Raw genomic sequence first — 21,046 nt, forward strand, 5'->3', positions numbered from 1 at the left:
GATGACTGGTGCCACTGCATTATATAGCGTGCTGTGGACTAGTTTTTCTAATACCTTACTAAGGCAACAAAGTAGCGAGACCCCACGGTAGTTAGACACACACCTACGATTTCCTGATTTGTAAATTGGAACAATATAGGCCGATTTCCAAGCAGACGGGAAAACCCTTTCCCGGAGTGAACGATTGAAAATCAGTGCAATCGGTTCCGCCAGACTATCAGCACAGTTTTTTAAAAGCACTGGAGGAATATCGTCCGTACCTGAGCCTTTGTCAATGTCCAGGTCTTCAAGAGCGGCGATGACGTTGTTTCTGGATATTTGAAAGGTGGGGAGATTGAAGTCGTGTGCTTGTATATGGGCAAAACAGTTGACATTCTGCAGTGGCGCTGCTCTACTATACGCGATTTCGAAGAACGATGCGAAGAGTTCAGCAGCGTCCCTGCTTGTGCAAGCGTCGGTGCCATCGTAGTGTACGGGATTAGGAATGCAGTCGCTCTTTTTCAGTTTCCTGATATAATCCCAGAAACGTGTAGGGTTTTGTTTGACGCTGGACTGGATACTTGAGATGTAGTTGTCGTAAGTTGCTTTTAATGTGTCTTGATAATTCGATTCGGCCTGGCGAAGGGATGATCGATCCGTTTCTGACTTGGAGAGAAAGAATCGTTTCCGAGATTTACGAAGTAAGTTGCGCAGGTTGCGCAGTTCCGAAGTCCACCAAGGATTGGTAAAGAGAGAATTGGATGTGCGGCGTCTTCTGTGTGGAACGAGATCTCTAATGATTCCATGGAGTGTGCTATAGAATACACCTAGCGCTTCATCTAGAGAACTGTTGATAAGTGAAGGCGACCAGTTGATCATCTCCATCGTACTGTTTAGTATACTGTAATCGTACGCACGAAAGTCAGGAATGAGCGAGTCGTCTCGATCGTCAGGTGGGATAAAATTGTCAGTGTTCTCGTTCAATAGTAAAATAAACGGTGCATGGTGAACATCAACTGGTAACAGCGGAGTCGGCGGAGTGATGAGATCTATGTGCTCGGGATGGTTGACAAAAGCAAGCTCAAGAAGTCTGTTATTCAAGTTGGCGAAGTTGCACACTTGTCTTAATCCCGCAGTTAGCATGCCTTCGACTGTGACATGTTCGTGTTCAGTTGACATATTGCAGGGAATGAATTTAGAATTCTGTTTAGAAAAAAGCTTTTTTAGTCCAAGCTTTGAGCTTTTTGATCTCTTCGAAGGAAGGGAACCGGTGATCTGTTAAGCACCTGCTGTATCGGTCGGAGCCACCAGTAATCTGAAAAAACAATATCAGGACCGTATGACTAATATATCCCACTTGAGTGTTTTGAAATACCTTTTCACAGCTTTGGTGAGATAAGGCCGAGCATTGTCAAGCAGCAGAACAAATTTATCATGTGTTCTGGCACATACTGGCTGTTGCGTCTCGTGATGCACTATTCAACCGAAACAGTTGTTGCCTGTACCGATCGTCCGAAATGGAATCACTAGGTTTTACCAGCTCATAATACAGAATCTTCTTTTGGTCTCACCAGATACGTAGCATAACCTTCGGAATATGAATATTTGGCTTTGATGTAGACGTTCTGGTCGATGGCAATGATTCCTGGTCCCGGTCATGGCGTAGTATTTTTCCTTCTTGGTATTGTTACAGAAAATACAAATCTCATCCCCAGTTACAATCCAATTTAAGCCCCATTTTTGTTGCCTTTGTACCAGCTATGCATCGCAAGTAGCATAATCTCCATTCGATGTATCTTGGCTTCGGTTCATACAGCACCCGATTGGCTTGCTTTTGAATTATTCCCATGAATGCCAATCGCACAGAAATTGCTTGTTGTGTCACTCCCAATAATTCAGTAAGCTAGTCTTGCGATTTTTCAGCAGGAATATTATCGTATATTCGTCGTATTATGCTTGTGGAAGTATATGACAAGCATTCTATATGGACTCAAAAAACGGATCTATTTCGGAGCCATGTTAATGTCCTTTTTTCGGGTTAGTCAGCTAGTCTCTTAATAGCGAATTGAACTCTATGCCGGGCCTTGACTCCACCTGCAAATGACGGAACTCTGTAAAGGCATGTTCGAACGAATCTGAAGCTACTGAGCATCAGAGCAGAGGGTCGAAAGCCCTTGAAAGAAGGATGGTTTTAAAAGCTTTTAAATATCTATGGCTTTTACGTTAAGACCTGAATGGATAAAACCCTAATCCAAGGTGTGGCGCGACCCGTGCCGAGGGATAAATGGTGGAGGTAGTTTATTTGTTTATTTGTACATCAATAGACCTTGTGGCCCAAATGATAATTTAACCTAAAAACTACGCGTTATTGATAAAAACGATTTTTCAGCATGTTACGGCTGACGTCAAATTCGAAGCTGGAGTAAAAACGGTTAAAGTGGCGTAGGAGACCGGTAATCGTGCTGAAGTCCGTCGATTCAACACGTGTAGAAAGTGGCTATTGCGCAATGTACGACTCCGGACGTGAATATCAAGGTTTTCCAATATATACGGGCAATCCACTCGTGAGGTCAATAAATCGGAGACAATTGTTGCTCTATTTACATCGCGACGAACATGAAGGGGGTCCAGGTCGATGAGCCTACAGCGTTGTTCGTAGCTTGGCCGCTGGAAAGGGTTATTCCACGGAAGTCTCCGAAGAGCAAAACGAATGAATCTCCGCTGCACTGACTCGATTCGGCTAACTCCATTTCGACAGTATGGACTCCAAACTGGAGCACAGAATTCAAGATTGGAGCGAACTAATGCACAATAAAGAGCTTTCAAGCAATTTACATCGTTGAAGTTCTTGCCGATGCGCATAATGAAGCCAAGGCTTTGTCCACGATGAACGCGATGTGCTGTTTGAATGTAAGTTTAGAGTCGAGCAGTATCCCCAGATCCTTGACGCAGTTTTCACGACGTAATGGCGTATTTGACAGCTTGTAGTCAAAAGCGAACGGGCTCAGCTTTCTGAAAAATGTGATGACTTCACACTTGTTGGGATTAAGCAGCATGCGGTTGTCGACACACCATTTGGCAAAGGTCGATAGTTCCTACCGAAGGACAGCGGCGTCGGATAGATTTTCGACTTGAGGTCGTCAGGAAACGAGAGTCGCGGACTTTTAAGCAGTAGGGATGGGAACTATCATTAAAAATCGTTACTGATAACTATCAGTAGTTTCAGTAATTTACTGATAACTATCAGTAAATACCAGTAATTTTACCCATCACGGCATTGTAGCAAAAAAATGGAAATTGTAATACCGGCATTATTTTTTCTTTACATTGTAATTTATCAGGTGGACTTCCTGAGGTCTCGCGCAACTACCGACCAGATTTTTACCATCCGACAGATCTTGCAGAAATGTTGAGGGTACATCGTGTCCTTGCATCACATCTTTATTGATTTCAAAGCAACATACGATACAGTCCATCGAGACCAGCTATGGCACATAATGCACGAAACCGGTTTTCCGGATAAACTGTCGCGACTAATCAGAGCTACATTAGAACGAGTAATGTGTTTCGCACGTCTCGGGGACACACTCGAGTCCCTTCGAGACGCGGCGCGGGTTGGGACAAGGTGACAGCTTATCCAGTATACTGTTCAACATCACTCTTGACGCGGTGTTCCGACCAGCGGGTATCGAAACGAGAGGCATGATTTGCACCAAGGGTAGAAGTATATGAATCACGACCAGGGATGGAAGATCAGTGATTTTGATAAAATCTGTGAGTTATCACCACACGCACAAATCACGATCCGTACAGATCATGACAAACAGTGAATCTTTAGCGTTGATCACAAGATTTTGTTCTCTAAACAGTCTCAGCAGTCGATCACAGTGTTATATCTTACCTAGCTGCGAGAAAAAAGGTCACACATGTTGTTTGTATTGTGATTCATACGATGCACACAACCAATCGTTTGTATCTGTTATAATTCTCAACGCAATCATGCAATGAACATGATCTGACATGAGGTTTGGCATAATCTGCACGGATCGCGACAAAGTGTTTGTCGCTTACAAGTAGTGATGTCAATGAATCTGAATCTGATCGCTTCTATGATCTTGATCGCTAGAAGCGATTTTTTCCATCCCTGATCACGACATACTTTTACTGCTTGAGAACCCCAGAGACTCTCATCTACATCTGACGAAAGTCGGTAGGCTACGGTGGGCCGGGCACGTCGTAAGGATGCCGGACGGCAGAGCAACGACAACTTTTCTTTTCAGCAACCCCACCGGCACCGGAAACACGAAGACTCAACAAGCAAAATGGCTTGACCAAGTCGAAAGTGATTTATGACTTTTGAGACGACTGTTAAATTTGTGACGAATGACGCTAGATCGAGTTGAATAGAGACGACTGCTTGAAACAGCACGAGCCACCCCGGCTCGAAGCTGCTGACTACAACGATGACATATTGTGTCACTCTCGTCTATCGAACGCAACTACCGACCATTAACTTTAATCCAAATGATTTTTCTATCGGGACGACGTAACTGTATCAGTAAGCATCAATAACTGCGAAACCTTACTGATACTTAGTGATATTATTGCTTACTGATAACTATCAGTAATTAATGATAGTTTTGCCATCCCTATTAAGCAGGTAGTTGACGTCATTGAAGTAGATAAGGAATATTACCGGAAGAAGATGGCTGCCTTGTGGTATTCCAGAATGAGCAGTGAACTATCCAGAGAGACTGCCCTCAATGTTCACCTTCAAGTGGCGATCGGATAAATATGAACGGAACCAACGCAGCAACGCCAAGCACCTATGCCAAGCTTATCCAGTTTAGCAATAGCGATTTGGTGGTTCAATTTGTCGAAAGCTGCGGAAAGATCAGTGTAAATGACATCTGTTTGCGACCGAGCATTGAAACTATTTATCACGCAGGATGTAAGAGTCAAGAGATTGGTAGTCGAGGAGCGCTTGGGCATAAATCCATGTGGGCTATCAGAGATGTACTGTTTGAAAAATGCAAATACTGGTTCAAACAGGGCGAGCTCAAACAGTTTCGAAATTGAGTTTAGAGCAGAGATTCCTCGATAGTTATCTACGTTTTTCCAATTGCCCTTTTTATGCACAGGGAACATGTATGCCGATTTCCATGCTGAGGAGAAGACACCTGAGTTAACGGATAAGCTGAAAAGATTGATGGCCGATGTAACCATCACTTCATCGATGGTGAGGTTGTTCAATGAATGACCCAGGAAAGGAACACACTCGGTTGCTGTGGATATCTCTGCAATCGTCAAACTTTCATCAGTAAATACACTGGAGAATTCCATCGAGAACAGTTCAGAAATTTGCTCGGAACTGCTCGCCGTTTTATCACCCAGGAACATAGCCGAGGGTAGACCGTCATCTTTCCATTGCTCGTTGACATATTTCCAACAAGATTTAGGTTTACGTTTCGATCTTCGCTCGACATTTCTCAGGTAGCTTCGAAAGCAAGAACGACTCAAGCGTTTGTATCTTGTATTAATCGACAGGCAGTGGTTGCGGAGGGGTAAGGTCCTGTACCTCGAAAATTTCTCGGGGGCATCCATAATACTAATAACAGTGCGTCCCAGTGTCATGTTTGGTGAAATAATCGGTCGTTTGGAGATGGCAGTAGCGTCGGGTTGACAGATCGTCGGCCAGTGGAAACTCGGTGCAGTCAAGTATCGTCGGTGTTACGGGAACTATGGTCCCTCTACTGCAGGGGTCAACGGTAGAACTGCAGTCGAAGGGAGTTCTAAAGGGACTGGAGTTAGCACAATTGGAGTTACAGATGATGAGCCAGCACCGGAGTTATCATTGTGTCCAACTAGAGGAGTAGCGGGAGGATCGGGAGCGATGAGGGGTAGCCGTACTAGGTAGCGACGCGTCTGGTTGGATTTTTAGACACAAATTGTACCTCTTCCTCCGTCTACTGTAGATAACCACCGACCGAGAAGTTTAAATCTAACTTGTTTTTACTTTCAGGACGACGACACTATGCAGGCCCTCTCGACTTTCAAGTTACTGCGTGTGACGCTGTTCGTCCGTCACCGTGTTAGACTGCGATTCTCAGCGCGGGTTTTCGGAGAAAAGTACCGTTCCTATGAAATAGACCAAACTCGTGTTTTTAGTCTTTGACCTCGAAATGCAGACATTAATATTAATATTTTTAGAAACGGTGGTTCTACAATTTGATGGAGGGACGGTAGGGGAAAGTAATGAAATTTTTTTGGAGTGGAGGGGAGGAAATAACGGGACTCCCCTAACAAATCTCGGTCTTGATATGCGTACTGAGATCGGATATTCACGCTTATCGACAGTACTCTCTAGGTCAGTATATCCTATATCTAGAAGGTTGAATTCTGCTGGGTGAGCCTTTTTAATGTTCCTCTTGAAATTTCCAGCCACAAACAGCTTTTGCGAATACAAACAATTTTCTACCACCGCACAGCGTCGGTCTCCGTCAGCAGTTAATTTGGTCACTTGTTTAATAACCTCGGCGACATTGAATCTTCGTTTTTTTGAAGCCCCAAAATCAGATGAACTTTCCATAATGGACACTACTTGTTGAATTTGTGAATTTGTGGAAAACTATCAACAACGCCGGTGCTGAAGAAAATCAGGCGGTTGCTTTTCATTGCGCCATACAAACATTTATCAAGTTTCAATAAGAGAGCATAATCCAAAATCGGAGAAAAAACGTAGTAGGATATTTTCACCGTTTGTTGTATACCTAGGTGATAAATGTTTCTCTTTCAACTTGTATAAACATATACAATGTGAATTCGTTGTCATGCAAATCTCTGACTCAGCAATTATAGACAACTTAAACTTCAATCCAATATTTGTCCTAAAAACCTACGTAAATTCCTTTTACCAAAATCATTGAAAGAAGAGATACTACATACGTTATATTTTTTGGTACTAAGAGTCAAAAAATGCCGAAGGCGATTGGCAATTTAGTGCAAATCCCACATTCAAAGATACTATTGATAATCATATACATCTCAACGTCGACGGTGTGTAACAGCCAGCAATATAAAAGCAAACTCGTTGATAAACAGCGAAAACAAATGCGTTCCTAGAATACTCCCATGGGGAGCGCCAAAATTATTCGTAAATTTTAAACAGAATTAAGACCTACAACCGTAACACAAAGCGACCTATTGGTCCAAGTCAGAGGATCCAGCATGCTAGTTTTTCGTATTTCCTTAAAAGAATTGCGTGATTCGCTTGAGCAAACGCTGCTTTGAGGGTTGCCATTTTGTATGAGCGCAAAGTGAGATGATTTGTATATCATCGTTTTTTTCCTGTTGGGTGTTTTTTATTTATTACTGCGACCATTTATTTGATCTATCGTGATATATCCCCCGTTTGAAAGCTTGTTTCATTTAGAATTGGAACAAAATTTTGCTCATATTGTGGCGCTCTTCGTGGCCGGATTTGGAAGTTCTTGGCGCCCACGTGTCGGAAATTTTGTTAGCTTCACCTATGTATTTTTGACATTCCGCAAAACGACTGTATTATGTAAACAAACAACATGAAAGCCGAAAGAAGGGAAAAAATTGTGCACAGTTATTTGGAAAATCCATTGTGGTCTGCATCTAGGCTAGCTAAAAAGCTGAGATTGCCCAGAAATACCGTATGGCGCGTTATCAAACGGTATAAGGAAACATTGACAACGACTCGGTAGCCTCAAGCTAATCATCGGAGTGGAACTGTCGAGCGAAAACTACCTTATAAGATTTTGAAGACCATCAAGAGGAATCCCAATCTGTCGGACCGTGATTTGGCCAGAAAATTCGGTGCTGCCCATAGTATCGTGAGGGGAATTCGACTCCGGAAAGAAATCAAGTCGTATCGAGCTAGCAAACAGCCAAACCGAACCATAAAACAGAATAGTGTGGCCAAAATCCGTGCTCGAAAGCTATACGACCGGGTGCTAACCAAGTTCGACGGGAGTCTTCTGATGGACGATGAAACCTATGTCAAGGCTGACTTCGGGCAAATGCCAGGTCAAAAATTTTACTTGACAACGGCTCGGGAGGATGTTCCTAGCAAATTTAAATTTGTTTAGTAGCAGAAAAACGAAAGTTTTCGTTAGAAATAAGACAATGACGTCGGAACTGTACCAAAAGGAGTGTCTCCAAAAACGAATTTTGCCGTTCATTCGATCCCACCACTATCCCTTGATGTTTTGATCAAGTTTGGCAAGCTGTCATTACAGCAAAGTCGTTCAAGAATGGTATGCAGAGAAAAGGGTCCAGTTTGTTCCGAAAGGCCTTAACCTTAAAAAGAAAATGTTACATTTGTGTAATAAAGTATCTAGAATTTAATTATAAATAACTGAAATATACGCAGTTATTTTTGTTCCAATATTGCTGTTTGCAAGGAAAATTGTACCATCCAAAGTGCAAAATCGCTCTTAAAAGTGCTGTTTTAGCTTAAATCGTTTCGGTTTCTTCGGCGCACTTATTGGTTGGAATGTAACGAAAAAGTGCGCCGAAGAAACCGAAAGGATTTAAGCTAAAACAGCACTTTTATGAGGGATATCGCACTTTGGATGGTATAATTTTCCTTGCAAACAGCAATACTTTCTGAAGCAAGCTTTATGACGAAACGTGGCTTCGACAGATCTATTATCCACTGGATTAGCGAAATGTTATCAAAAAGGGAGATACCATAAGGTCGCCATTCACCGCTCAGCTCCATTTACCGCTCATTTCAAACAAAAAATGCTTATATCTTTTTAAAATAGTTCATCATTGTTAAGACTGTTGACAAAAATAAATTTTGTATGATTAATGATACGTATTAAACATAAATTTCCACTATATTCATAAAAGTTCATTTCCAAAATAAATAATCTTTATAGTGAGGAGCGAAAAACGACATTTTGATCGCGTCTTTATTAAGACCGAGTGCAAATGACTAAATTAATTATTAGCTCAAGCGAACTTGTTGCTTTGGTTATTTAGAAACTATTCTATTAAATAACGTGAAGTAAGTCAACAGTATTAATGTTAGCGTTCTATTCTGCTATAAATGCTAAACCCAAAACAAGGGTTAAAACGCGGGTTTTATTTATCTGGTAATAATAAAAAATATGAGCGGCACTCAAATGGGCGGTGAATGGATCATCATATTTCAAGTAAGCGGTAAAAGGGGTCATGAGATTGCATTACTTTTTTTTAAAAAAATGTCACTATTATTAAATATTTAGAAACCAAGTAAGTTTTTCTTGTAAACACAATTGTTTTCTCTATCTTATGACGCAAATTGGGTTTCGATGGACCTCAATTTAGATTTGCTATGGACAAACTAACTTAGAATCGTTTTTAAATGAGCGTTGGATGGCGACCATACGGTACCAGTAAAACTTGGAAGCTCATCTATGAGCGTAAGAGCAGTAAAAGTGTGCCCACAAGGGGACGTAATACCACCTCTGTTGTGGTCTTCTTAAAAAGTTGACGGCCCTTGGCTTCGAAAGGATCGAATGAACGGCAAAATTCGTTTTTGGAGATACTCCTTTTGGCACAGTCCCGACGTCATTGTCTTATTTGTAATGAAAACTTTCGTTTTTCTGCCACAGCTGCAAATGCCCTGTCAAATCATAGATTTTCGTGCAAATTTGTCGGCAAAAACAAATTTAAATTTGCTTGGAACATCCCCCCGAGCCGTTGTCAAGTTAAATTTTTGACCTGACATCTGCCCGAAGTCAGGGATGGCACGATCACTTTGACTCAATTCATGCAAGCAAATTTTGCCAAAATCCGTGCTCGAAAGCTATACGACCGGGTGCTAACCAAGTTCGACGGGTGTCTGCTTCTGATGGATGATTAAACCTATGTCAAGGCTGACTTCGGGCAGGGATGACAAAATCACTTTGACTCAATTCACATTCATTTGACAGTACCCTCTCAGTCAAGACGAAGTTGAAAAAGTTATATATGGGACCATTGAAGAACTAGTTATTATCTACAATTTAGCTGAATAAAGTTTTGCTGTATCTTTTGTAGTTACGATGCTACAATGCTAGTAACTCATTAGTGACTAAATGAACGTTCACTTAGTCACTAAAGTGGTACTAGCATTGTAGCACCGTATATACAAAAGATACAGCAATACTTTATTTAGAAAACTTGTAGATAATAACTAGTTCTTCGAACTTGGTTAGCACCCGGTCGTATAGCTTTCGAGCATGGATTTTGGACACACTATTCTGTTTTATGGTTCGGTTTGGCTGTTTGGCTAGCTCAATACGACTTGATTCCTTCCCGGAGTCGAATTCTCCTAACGGTACTCTGGGCAGCACCGAATTTTCTGGCCAAATCATGGTCCGACAGATTGGGATTCCTCTTGATGTTCTTCAAAATCTTATAACGTAGTTTTCGCTCGACAGTTCCACTCCGATGATTAGCTTGAGGCTCCCGAATCGTCGTCAATGTTTCCTTATACCGTTTGATAACACGCCATTCGGTAGGTATTACTGGGCAATTTCAGCTGTTTAGCTAGCCCAGATGCAGATCACAATAGATTTTCCAAATAACTGTGCATGATGGGGTCCAAAATACGTTGGTCACCCTACTATCACTAAACACAGACACGACAAACGTGCGAAAGTAAACATGCGAAAGGAAACTTGTCTCTAGAAGCAACTTTTACCGATAATTTCGAGTAAAATAGCTTGTTTATGTTTTATTACCACAGCAATGCTGCTTCATGCTTTTATTACAGCTTTTTTTGCTTGCTTTTACTGGGCCAGTTAGGTAACAAGTCAAGATCTTATTTGAAGAAAACTAATTTAGAAATTTAGGAAGTTAGAAAATGTTCTATCAAACTGTTTTCGATAACATTTAAACAATCATCTAGGTCGAAAAAAATGTGTTGAAACTCCGCAATTTTCTGCAATAATATAGCACTATTTAAAATTCTTCATAAACCATCGCCTAATCGTCTTTTGTTAACTCCCGATATTCCCGCACATCGCTCGGACAATAGTCCAGAATGGGCATTTGCTTTATTTGGAAACACCGCCCATTCGCCTAACTGCCTCCTATGCCGATATCATTAGCACGTTTATACCGTGTACATGTGCCTGGCCTGGACGTACACCTCCACCGCGTTGAAATTCGTTCATGTAACGGGTTTTATTTTTATTCATTCAAACAATGCGCATAAAACTATCTGGAGACCCAAATATGTATTGGCAATCGTTGAATTGTCAGCTTTCTACTCAAAACTGCTGCACTCCAAGCTCTCCGCTTTAGCACCTGCACTTTTTTTTAAAGTTGGCTGTTCAAATCAAATAAACAACACATCAAAGTTTCATCTTCAATGGGCAACATTCTTCATCGTTGCTGAATAAATCCAGTGCGCAAATTGATTCAGTCTATATTTGTACAACCGGCAAATGCGGCTCCTCTACATCGCATCGGGCTAACATGTATGGCGTTTGAAATTGACGTGACGCTGCTGCTCCTGCTGGGAGCAACGTATGCAATAACTTTGTAAGGCGATTCATATTCAAAATATACGGGGTCGTTCATATCTTACGTGACATGGAATTGAACAATTTTAGAGACCCTCCACCATGTATTACACAATTAAATAATGTGACCTAATGTATTGCATTGCGATTCTAGTGACTTTCCACACGATCGGTCATTTCTCGGTCGGTCCCTAAAATTCGATGATGTTCAGTTCATATCAACGTCTATAGGGCAATGAATTGAATCAGCCGACGGGGGCGACACGATTATTGTTATTATACCTGTTTTGTCCCACAGTCGTTTGCTTGTGTGCAATCAAATATAAATAGAGAACAATAGGGATGACTTGGTGCTCATACTTAACCAGGCTAGATAACTTTATGTTGAATAATACCTCTTATAAACGAATGTCCAACGTATGTTACCGTTTCAGAAAATTTGTGCAGCAAACAAACTTATTTCTTTAAATTTCTGTAACAACTGAATAAGGCAAATGACCGAAAAGATACCATCGAGAATTGTAGACAATCGCAATAGCATAAAAATCCGTTCATAATGTTCCCGTTATCCCCAATCTCCCGCATACACTCACCTAGATGGTCAACGGATATCACGAACAAACTCTTGGACATAACATTGTAGTGCCGAGACTTTTTCAGCTTCAGTTTGAACGGCATCTCGAACAGCAAATGCCAAAGGCTTCCGGGCTTTGCACTTGACGCAAAATCCGGATCTACGTCACTATTTGCAAATGTGCTCCGCTATGCAGTTCTCCGATCGCGTTCGCGGCCACTCTCTAGGTGTATCATAGGCGGCCAAACTTTCCGTAGCATCGACATTTAATAGGTGCACATACTTGCACTTTTCTGCTGCGCTACGCTGCGGTCACTTGATATTCGATCTCACTTTTTTTTGCCTTTTCGGTGACCGCTGTGTCCAAGCAAAGCTTTCTGTTATATCGGCACTTATTCTCGAATTGCAGAAAAAAAACAACACAAAATTGCCAATCGCGGATATTATTACAGATAGCTTGCAGCTCGTTTTCTAGCTGTTTCATGCATTCATTAGCAAATGGAAAACACACAATAATCACTCGCCCGTACGAAGTGAGCAGGTACACGGACACCGAACTGAAATTCTCCACCAACAAACGGATATCCGAAGAGTTGCAATTTTCTTTCCCATCAAAAATGACCGTGGCCAAACTGACCAAGCTAACCTACTTACTCACTACGTTTCTGTCACACAACCACGAGCTTATTGATTTGAGCCTTTAGCTGAGTAAGAACATTTTCTATACACCTGTTTTGCACTAGCAGGAAACATTTTCAATAGAAATTTCTGTAAACAGGATTATGCCGTGTAGATCTCTAGACTGTTGACGTAGCGCATTAACGTTTTCGCGTCGCTAGCGGTCGACGAAAGCCACGCACAAACCGAAACCCGTCTACACTACTTTTCGTTAGGTATATAATACGTGACCGACGAAATCAAAGAACGAAAATTGAATGCGCGAGGCTATACAGAAACTGCACTGTAGCTTGGACGTACGGTCTTCTACGGTCAACACAGAAATGGAAACGGTTTACGAATCAAAATAAAAATGTCGAAAAAATGACGCATCAATCGCCAGTGCTTTTGCTTGTACACGAGAGCTCGGATTCTTTCATGTCTTTATTTTGTCGAAAAAAGAAGTGAGCGGCGAATGGAAAAAGACATAAAAATGATTATCTGTCGGTTAAGATCGGAACGTCAAAAATATCGAAACCGGGTAAACATGATTGAGGGATAGGAATGCATTGTACAAGGCAATGGTGCAAGACAAGGGGTTTCTAGTGAGCGTAGTAATCAGATATTACTTTTGTAATTATTTACGGATTAATTATTGCGCTTTGCAGCTGTACTTGGATTAATCCAGATTATTTTTTCTAATGCCAAAACAACTTCTAGAGGGCGCTACCGACAGATTTTACACACAAAAAATCGATTACTTCCTTCGAGCCTATGGTAATTTGTTCTCTGTGATTGTATACCATTCACCAGAATCCCATTAGCCAGAAAATCATTCCCCAGAAAGCACCATTTCCCAGAAAATCATTCCCCCGAATGTACTATTTTCCGGAATCATTCCCCAGAACGAACCATTCCCTAGAAAGCCATTCCCCAGACAGTAAGTAGGAAATAAAAAGGGCTGGTTTACAACTTGAAGCAAAATTAGAAAAAGAAGAATATGTTTCACCGTGCCCCAATACCCTGAACTCCACATACCCGAATACAACACCAGCGGATTGAAGTTTCTATAACAGCGGCTTTGCCGATTAATAATCTCGAACTGTACTTTATTGCGAGGGGTATGGCTAAAGGATTATAACTAGAGTTCAGTAAACCTAGGAAAACGAATTTTAGACAAGGTGTTCAGGTTTCGGCCTCGTCAATTTATTACGTATGTATAAGTACACTGAGAAAACTTTTCGTATAGTTTCGATGTGTCCCACATAGATTTTTGCAATGTGCCTAGTAAATAATCTTTATGTGCCAAACCGTTATGATTTATGTGCAAGCGAAAAATTTGCACATACTTTTCATATGCGTTTAATTTTTATGTGTATAATTGCACATACTATTCATACGCGTAGAATTTTTATGTGTATTTCTGGGAGGATTGTGTTTATATGCGACACATGATAATCATATCTAGATAGAATTAACAAAAGGGCGAATGTCGCAAATGTAAACAAAACGAGTGAGAGTTATTTTTTGCTGGGCCAGTATAGGAAAATCAACTCTCACTCGGTTTGTTTACGCTTGCGACATTCGCCCTTTTGTTAATTCTATCTTCATATGGAAATTCATATGGAAATTTACTATTAGTTATGTGCAGAATATTTTGAGTGTATATGCTAAACTAAGGGATAACACCTATTAGTCAGTAAACCTAGAAAAATGCGTGCACCTAACTGAAGGTGGTTTCTAAGGGGTGGGGGGGGGGGTCTGCCCCCCAATCGATTCCCGAGTCACGCTTATTACCGAATTAGTAGCAAGCCTAGATGGTTCAGGGCGAGACGGCCGTAGGCCGTGAGTGTTCGCCGGCGACCTACCGTCGGTAGCGCCGGCTACCTCTATTTGGGTGTGGGGGGCAGCCCCCCCGTAAAACCACCTCTATTTAGGTGTGGGTGTTTTCCTAGACTTACTGACTTAGTAGGGGTTATCCTTTAGTTAAGTCCAAACGAGCGGCAACGAGTAAGGACAGCATATATCCAACAATTGACTAGGCTGAATTAGTAGAATTATTGGTGGGGATGGTCACAAAAATCCTTGTACTGCACGGAAATTCACTAACGAAAGTAATTGCGGTGAATAACCATGTAACAGTTTATCGCAAACAAAGCCCGTTGAATTTTGCTCCGACGTTCTAATTATCTAGATCAAGCAAGCAGTTGCGATCGGGATAAAGGGGAAAATTTTCTAGGTTGTACCAAGACAAACTACGCAATGCCAATTGTTTGAACCTCTACCGCACTCGTCCATTTTGAAACTTTCAATAAAGTTTATGCGGAGTCCAAATTAGGCGCGCGTTTTCAAAAAGGGGGCGAACTAAGGTACAATACAATGCTTTTAGGTAGTGCAGGTCCTGGAAATCTTCAATTCAGTTAGGTATCGCAATAAATTACAGCTGTTTGTTCTTTATACTCAATCATAGTAACTGATTACCTATTGATTCTAACTGTTTGATTCACAACATTGTGTGACAACTGTTTTTGTTTTTTAGGCAGGAAACACCTCGTCTTATTCGTTTGTTTAGGTTTACTGACCGTTAGTTACAAAGCTTTAGTCCTCGTAACAGTTCACAACTGAAACGGTGAGATCCTCAAACCGCTAGAATTGCAGTCGAGCTAGTGTTATTAGAGCTATTGTCGGCCCAGTGATGTTCGCCCGAATGATCTATCATAATTTTCTAAGAAGTGGCTCATTCTGGGTCAAATTTTCTAGGGCATGGTTGGTTCTGGGAAGTGGCTTTCTGGGGAATGGTATTTTCGGGATAATGACTTTCTGGGGAATGGTATTTTCTTGAAAATAGTTTTCTGGGGAATGGGTCATTCTGGGGCTTGGAATTCTGGGGAATGGTATACAATCAGCTGTCAGGCACAATAATTGTTCGAAAACAACATTAACAACAAACCAAAAACGAGATAGGGCTTTAGGACCCAATTAAGGTGCTCCACGATAAAATTACAACACATTGCTCTAACTTTGGAGGAATCAGATGGGAAAAGATCTGAAAAATGGCGTCGAAGGAACCGGTCGAAAATGTTGGTAAATTCATGTTCGGCCAACACGCTCGGCTTTGTGCGAGCGAGCCACGAACCAAGCTGGCTAAAGAAAATGTTGGGTGCGGTGCTCGACCTGGTCATTCATTCGCCAACATTTTGTTTATTTTCAACCCAACATATGTGTATGGGTTCCTTAACAAGTCAGTCGTCGTATGTCCGAATCCCGGCTGACAGATGCTACTACTTAGCGTCCGAAGCAAGCTGCTGTTAGTGAGCAAATCAATTAGTTGGAAAACTAGAGGTGATGTCGCTAGTATAAGCAAAGCCTCGATATTAGCTGCATATGCGTTATAAACGAACAAGACGTATGGTTACGTTTTATTTCATTAAAACGTATATTCGCAGTGAGTCAGGAAAAACCACTCCATCGACATCTCTATATCGAGCTGCAGTGAACGTCAGCGACAGCATGTCCTGGGCCCAAATCAGACTACTGGCAGTTGAGTGAAACGCAGTGCTGACATGCTATCTCATTTTCGCACATACGAGATGTTGGCGGCGAAAACATGGTTGCCTGCCGATGGGGTGGGAAAAACAGTACTTTAGTGCCAGACGTTGTGAGCCTATTGCAGAATTTTATGCGGCCTTAGCGACATCATCACTATTGGTTCCCAACTAATTTGACATACGTTTTATTCACCTGGGGACCTTTTATTTAGATGTCATGTCTATTCTCTGTGGTTTAGTTCTGTGCGATCTGTTGCGTGGCGTTCCAGAATAGACCCGATTCTTGCGACGAACTATTGACTCAATTGCTAAGTAACCTTGCTGTTACCTAGTTTTGTTGGTCTCTGATACTTGAATCTATTCTGTACGCTCAGTCAGTAGCTGATCAAGTCAGTCCTTTAGCGGCAATCTGGTTCGCGCTCATTCAATGCCGGCTTTCACCTCTCTCCGCTCGTTAATCGTCCACCTAGTTTCATCCAAAATCCACATTCGTCGTTGGTCGTCAAAAATTTGGTTTTGATTGTTTTGCGACAGTTTCTCTAGAGCATTGGTGCCCAGGCATAAGCGTAGTGCGGGCCAAATCAGATCGCCCCATGAGTCCGCGGGCCGCAATGACCTCTGGCCTTTCTTGCGCATACCAAAATGTAAAATAAGCGACAGCAAAAGCCGATTTTTAGGAATCACCACAAGATTTAAACCGGAAAACAATCAGATCTACAATATGCACAAGCTACTACGACTGATCTGAGTGACCCCCGTGTTATCAAAAAAATTACTCATAAGTCTGCCATCCCTCAAATCAGTCCGCGGGCCGCACGAATCATCACGAAGGGCCGCAGTTTAGGCATCACTGCACTAGAGGTTCAAAAGGTATGAATTTTTTAAATAGGCTATGCGCTACATCCGAGAAAATCAAACAAGGAAAAACCCTTGAAGTTTTGTGACAAATTTTGTACAGTAATTTTTAAACATAGCGTATGTATCTTGTAACCTTGTAAAAGGAAACCTTAAAGGCTAAAATGTATGTAAAATATATTTCAACATTTTTTTCACTGTGATTCAAGTTTTCCAGTCATACCATTATGTGGTGGCAAACAGATAAAGTAAATTCTTAGCAAACTGAATGATTTCTGATCCTCCCAGCTTGGATTGACCGTACACGCGATCCACAAAGGATATCGGTACCTCGCCAATACTGTATTCTAACTGACGAGCCCGAACAATCATTTCCATCTGGAACACGTACCCTTTGGAAGTGCATCGTGAGATAAGCTCCTTGAGGACGTCTTTCTTGTAAAGTCGGAATGAACCTGTTAAGTCGGATACATTTGGTCTTAGCAGCAGTTGAGTTAGGAAATTCGCTCCGCGCGAAATTAGCTTTCTTTTGAAGTCCCAACCGTACACGCCTCCGTTTCCTTTATACCGAGTACCGGTAACGATATCTAAGTCGGCGGACTTCTGCAAGTCGATAAACTGTGAAATGAATTTTGGCTGCAAATATAAAACCGGTTTGGATGGTAAGATCAAAGCTTAACATACATACACACTTACATGATGGCTAAGATCAGCATCCATGATTATAATGAAGTTTCCATTAGCATGCTCCATACCGTGTATGTAGGCCGTTCCAAGGCCCAGTTTGGAAGCTCGTGGTCGAAGTAGAATCCGGTCTGAGCCGTAGATTTTCTGCAACTGCTTAGCAACATCTTGCGTTCCGTCCGGGCTTCCGTCGTCAATAACAATGATTTCATAGTCGATGTTTCTAAACGTTCGTAATTATTGAGAACGTTAGGATGTAGTACATATATAGTGCCTTCGGTGTTTGCACAACAAAACTTACGATTCTTGCATGTATTTCACAATTAACCACACGATTATGGGAAGATTATCTCGTTCGTTGTATGTCGGTAACAGTATCGAATATTTATTCGCACTCATGTTGGGATAAAACTGAACTCACAGGACAATCTTCTAATATTGAATACTGAACAACGATTGTTTGATTTCTTTCTGCTTTTCTCAGATTGAGCCAACCAAACAAAGTCCACGTCTAAACAAATACGTTGTATGAGGGATAGGACTTTTTATATCGAAAATTGTATCGATAAGGGTAGGCCTAATATGTGTGGTGGTGCAATTGGCCATTACCAGGCAGCGTGAAACAAAACAGAATGTCAGAAATGTCATAAACGTCGTCCCAATCGTCCCAATTCCGACCAAGCAGACTTCGATCGAATGTTATTTAGAAGAAAAATTAACACGGATTGATTCTTTTCTATTTTTCGTTCAATTTGGGTGTAGAAACATGTCGGCACCAACTGCAGCGGTGCTAGCACATACCAGGCGAGTTTGCTCGCTGTACAAAAAATCACTGCGCAATTTGGAGTCCTGGTACGACAGGAGGTAAGCTGCTTTAGTTTTTGGGGGCTTATGTAATTTTTACTGTACTGAAATATTGCTGAATTTAAGACACATCTTTCGCTATCATGCCGTTTTGATGAGGGCGCGCTTCGACCAAAACAGGACTGAGAAAGATCCTGCGAAAATTGCCAAACTCCTGGCCGATGGGGAAAGGGAGCTGTTCGAGACGCAGCATTACCAGCCGAAGAAATGTAAGTTTAAGTATAAGGGCAAATTAAATAGGGCTATCACTCAGGACCGATCGATTGATTCTGTTTGTCAAAACAAAAGTAAAATTGAACGTCGTCATTATAAGGGGAATATTAACCAATTCTAACAAAAATCGCTTAATCCGGGTATTCGGTACGTCAAAACGGCCAGAAAATTGTAATAGCCTCAACAATTTTTCGCTTTCTTGAATTGTTTAGTATTCAATAATACTCATTCTTCAATTAGACCTAAGGCTTTCACAGAGGAGAATGTAAAGTAAATAATTTGAAGGCCCCGTGGGCTTACAATAACTGTAAGGTTCGGCTTGTTTTTCCCATTATTTAGTAGCAATAATTTTGTTTCATCCGTTGAAACAGTTCTCATATTTCACTTTGCCTGATTTCTTCCTTTAGTTGCTATGTCACCTGGTGGAGTGGCTTTTGAGCGAGAGGTAGTCCCCCCGGACTGGGTTCTCGACTATTGGCATCCGCTCGAGAAAGCACAGTATCCGGAGTATTTCGCTCGTCGTGAAAAACGCAAGGAGGAGTACGTCATTTGGTGGGAGAAGCAATACGGCAAGGCGCCTTCGTCCGATTCACACCACTAACGGATTTTTTTCGATGGAGAGAATATCGTTGTAACCTCTAACATACTGCTTATTTCGGGAGAAAATAGATTATTGTTTAGAAGAAATGTAATTTTATTAACGCATGAAAATCAAGTTTTATATAACCAGAAAACGTACAAAGACGTATACGACACGTATTTAATGATACCTCACTGAAAAACAGTTCCAAATTATTGGAACTCAGGAGGGACAATAGAAAGGAATATACAAAACGAACTTTGTTCCTAAATCAATCGTCTAGAAACGGTTCGTTTAGCTACGGTTCTGTTGGCCTGCTTTTGGTCGGAATTACTTTCCACAGAAATACCAAGTAGAGCTTCAAAGTTAAGCTCATCGCCTTTCGAGATTCTTCTGTTCATTCTATTCTGCCGAACTTTTTTCTCAGCAAAACTAGGATTCAATCGTACGGATCCCGTCATTAGAAAACGTCCCGTAGTATTGAAAATAATCTTTCTCTCCGCAGCTAGCTGCATGGCTGGCTTCAGTAGCTTAGTCATCTCAGCGCGACGTACATGAAAATTCTCTCTTAGGTACAATCTTATTTTGTACAGAGAAGTACCTTTAATAGGATCGGATGGTAAGTTTCGAAGGGTTTCTACAAGTTTGAACAGAAAATCTTCCGCTGAATTTTCGGAACCGCTGGTGCTTTCAGCCCTATTCGGAATAGTAATTTCACTGTCAGTGATGTCCATGTCCAGTTCTTCGTTGTCCATTCTGAAACGAGTTGTTAAAATTTGTCGCAAAGGATGAACAATATTGTTTTACATTTAATACGATAAACGTGGAATGCGCGTTGTAATATTTAATGTAATAAGGTATAAAGTATTAAATATTTTTTACCTGTGAACCCGCAATTGACAAAATTCGAACGATAAATCAGTTAGATATCCCAGATTTTCCAGAAAACTATCTCGAACTTTCGACAATCACGCGAAAACCAGCTTTAGAAGCTTTAGAAACCAAGACGAAAAGTTTTACGACTAACGATTTACGAAAACTGATCTAAAGGCAAAGGCAAAGACAGTGTAAAAATAAAAAAATAAAAAAAGTTGTTAGAAAATTGCAAGGGGTTTCTAGTATGGTACACAAGTGCGTAGTAATTATAGATTGCTTTAGTAATCTTTTACCTCTTTTACCGCTTTTACCCTTTTACGTTCTATTACGTAATGAATGGTAAATCCTTGAGTAAATCCCACCCCATCGGCATGCAACCATGTTTTCGCCGCTAACATCTCGTGTGTGCGAAAATGAGATAGCCTGTCAGCACTGCGTTTCACTCAACTGCCAGCAGTCTGATTTGGGCCCGCTGTCAATTTTTGAGCCCAGGACATGCTGTCGCTGACGTTCACTGCAGCTCGATATATAGCGAATTCATAAATTAACCTGGGTTCGTGCTAACTCGAACCCGAAATTTATGAACGATACGGGCAGTTTGACAGATCGACCCGTAAACCGTAATGCCAGACAGTTTTAACCTGCGCTTCAAACTGAATGCTGTCAGTTTAACCGAAATGCAATCTCG

The 21,046-nt window shown here is 41.4% G+C and overlaps 3 protein-coding genes across 3 annotated transcripts in view; 1 reads left to right on the forward strand and 2 right to left on the reverse strand.

Annotated features, from left to right (window-relative positions):
- Positions 1-13,145, reverse strand: part of LOC128741377 (tyrosine-protein phosphatase non-receptor type 21) — a 31,127-nt gene extending 17,982 nt beyond the window's left edge. Inside the window, exon 1 of the mRNA XM_053837161.1 lies at positions 12,101-13,145. Within this exon, the coding sequence (XP_053693136.1) occupies positions 12,101-12,185 (85 nt within the window). The 5' untranslated portion in view covers positions 12,186-13,145. The remainder of the gene's footprint in view (positions 1-12,100) is intronic.
- Positions 13,146-17,273: 4,128 nt separating this feature from the next.
- LOC128741452 (dolichol-phosphate mannosyltransferase subunit 1) lies at positions 17,274-18,326 on the reverse strand. Its single transcript, XM_053837278.1, has 3 exons — positions 18,127-18,326; positions 17,838-18,048; positions 17,274-17,777 (listed from the first exon to the last, which is right to left on the reverse strand). The coding sequence occupies exons 1-3, from the start codon at positions 18,222-18,224 to the stop codon at positions 17,367-17,369; spliced, it is 720 nt and encodes a 239-aa protein (XP_053693253.1). The 5' UTR covers positions 18,225-18,326; the 3' UTR covers positions 17,274-17,366.
- Positions 18,327-18,470: 144 nt separating this feature from the next.
- On the forward strand, positions 18,471-19,593 carry LOC128741453 (NADH dehydrogenase [ubiquinone] 1 beta subcomplex subunit 9). The gene is made up of 3 exons (XM_053837279.1): positions 18,471-18,689; positions 18,756-18,898; positions 19,310-19,593. The coding sequence occupies exons 1-3, from the start codon at positions 18,592-18,594 to the stop codon at positions 19,501-19,503; spliced, it is 435 nt and encodes a 144-aa protein (XP_053693254.1). The 5' UTR covers positions 18,471-18,591; the 3' UTR covers positions 19,504-19,593.
- The last annotated feature ends 1,453 nt before the right edge of the window (positions 19,594-21,046 follow it).

Source organism: Sabethes cyaneus, chromosome 3, assembly GCF_943734655.1.
Source record: "Sabethes cyaneus chromosome 3, idSabCyanKW18_F2, whole genome shotgun sequence".
Lineage (NCBI taxonomy): Eukaryota > Metazoa > Arthropoda > Insecta > Diptera > Culicidae > Sabethes > Sabethes cyaneus.

Bases quoted from the DNA above. Each gene is read 5' to 3' on its own strand.
- LOC128741453 (XM_053837279.1), top strand. From the start codon at position 18,592: ATGTCGGCACCAACTGCAGCGGTGCTAGCACATACCAGGCGAGTTTGC. The intron at 18,690-18,755 runs GTAAGCTGCTTT...GCTGAATTTAAG, and splicing joins GAGTCCTGGTACGACAGGAG to ACACATCTTTCGCTATCATG. The intron at 18,899-19,309 runs GTAAGTTTAAGT...TTCTTCCTTTAG, and splicing joins GCATTACCAGCCGAAGAAAT to TTGCTATGTCACCTGGTGGA.
- LOC128741452 (XM_053837278.1), bottom strand. From the start codon at position 18,224: ATGAGTGCGAATAAATATTCGATACTGTTACCGACATACAACGAACGA. The intron at 18,049-18,126 runs GTAAGTTTTGTT...ACGAACGTTTAG, and splicing joins GTGAAATACATGCAAGAATC to AAACATCGACTATGAAATCA. The intron at 17,778-17,837 runs GTAAGTGTGTAT...TTATATTTGCAG, and splicing joins ATGCTGATCTTAGCCATCAT to CCAAAATTCATTTCACAGTT.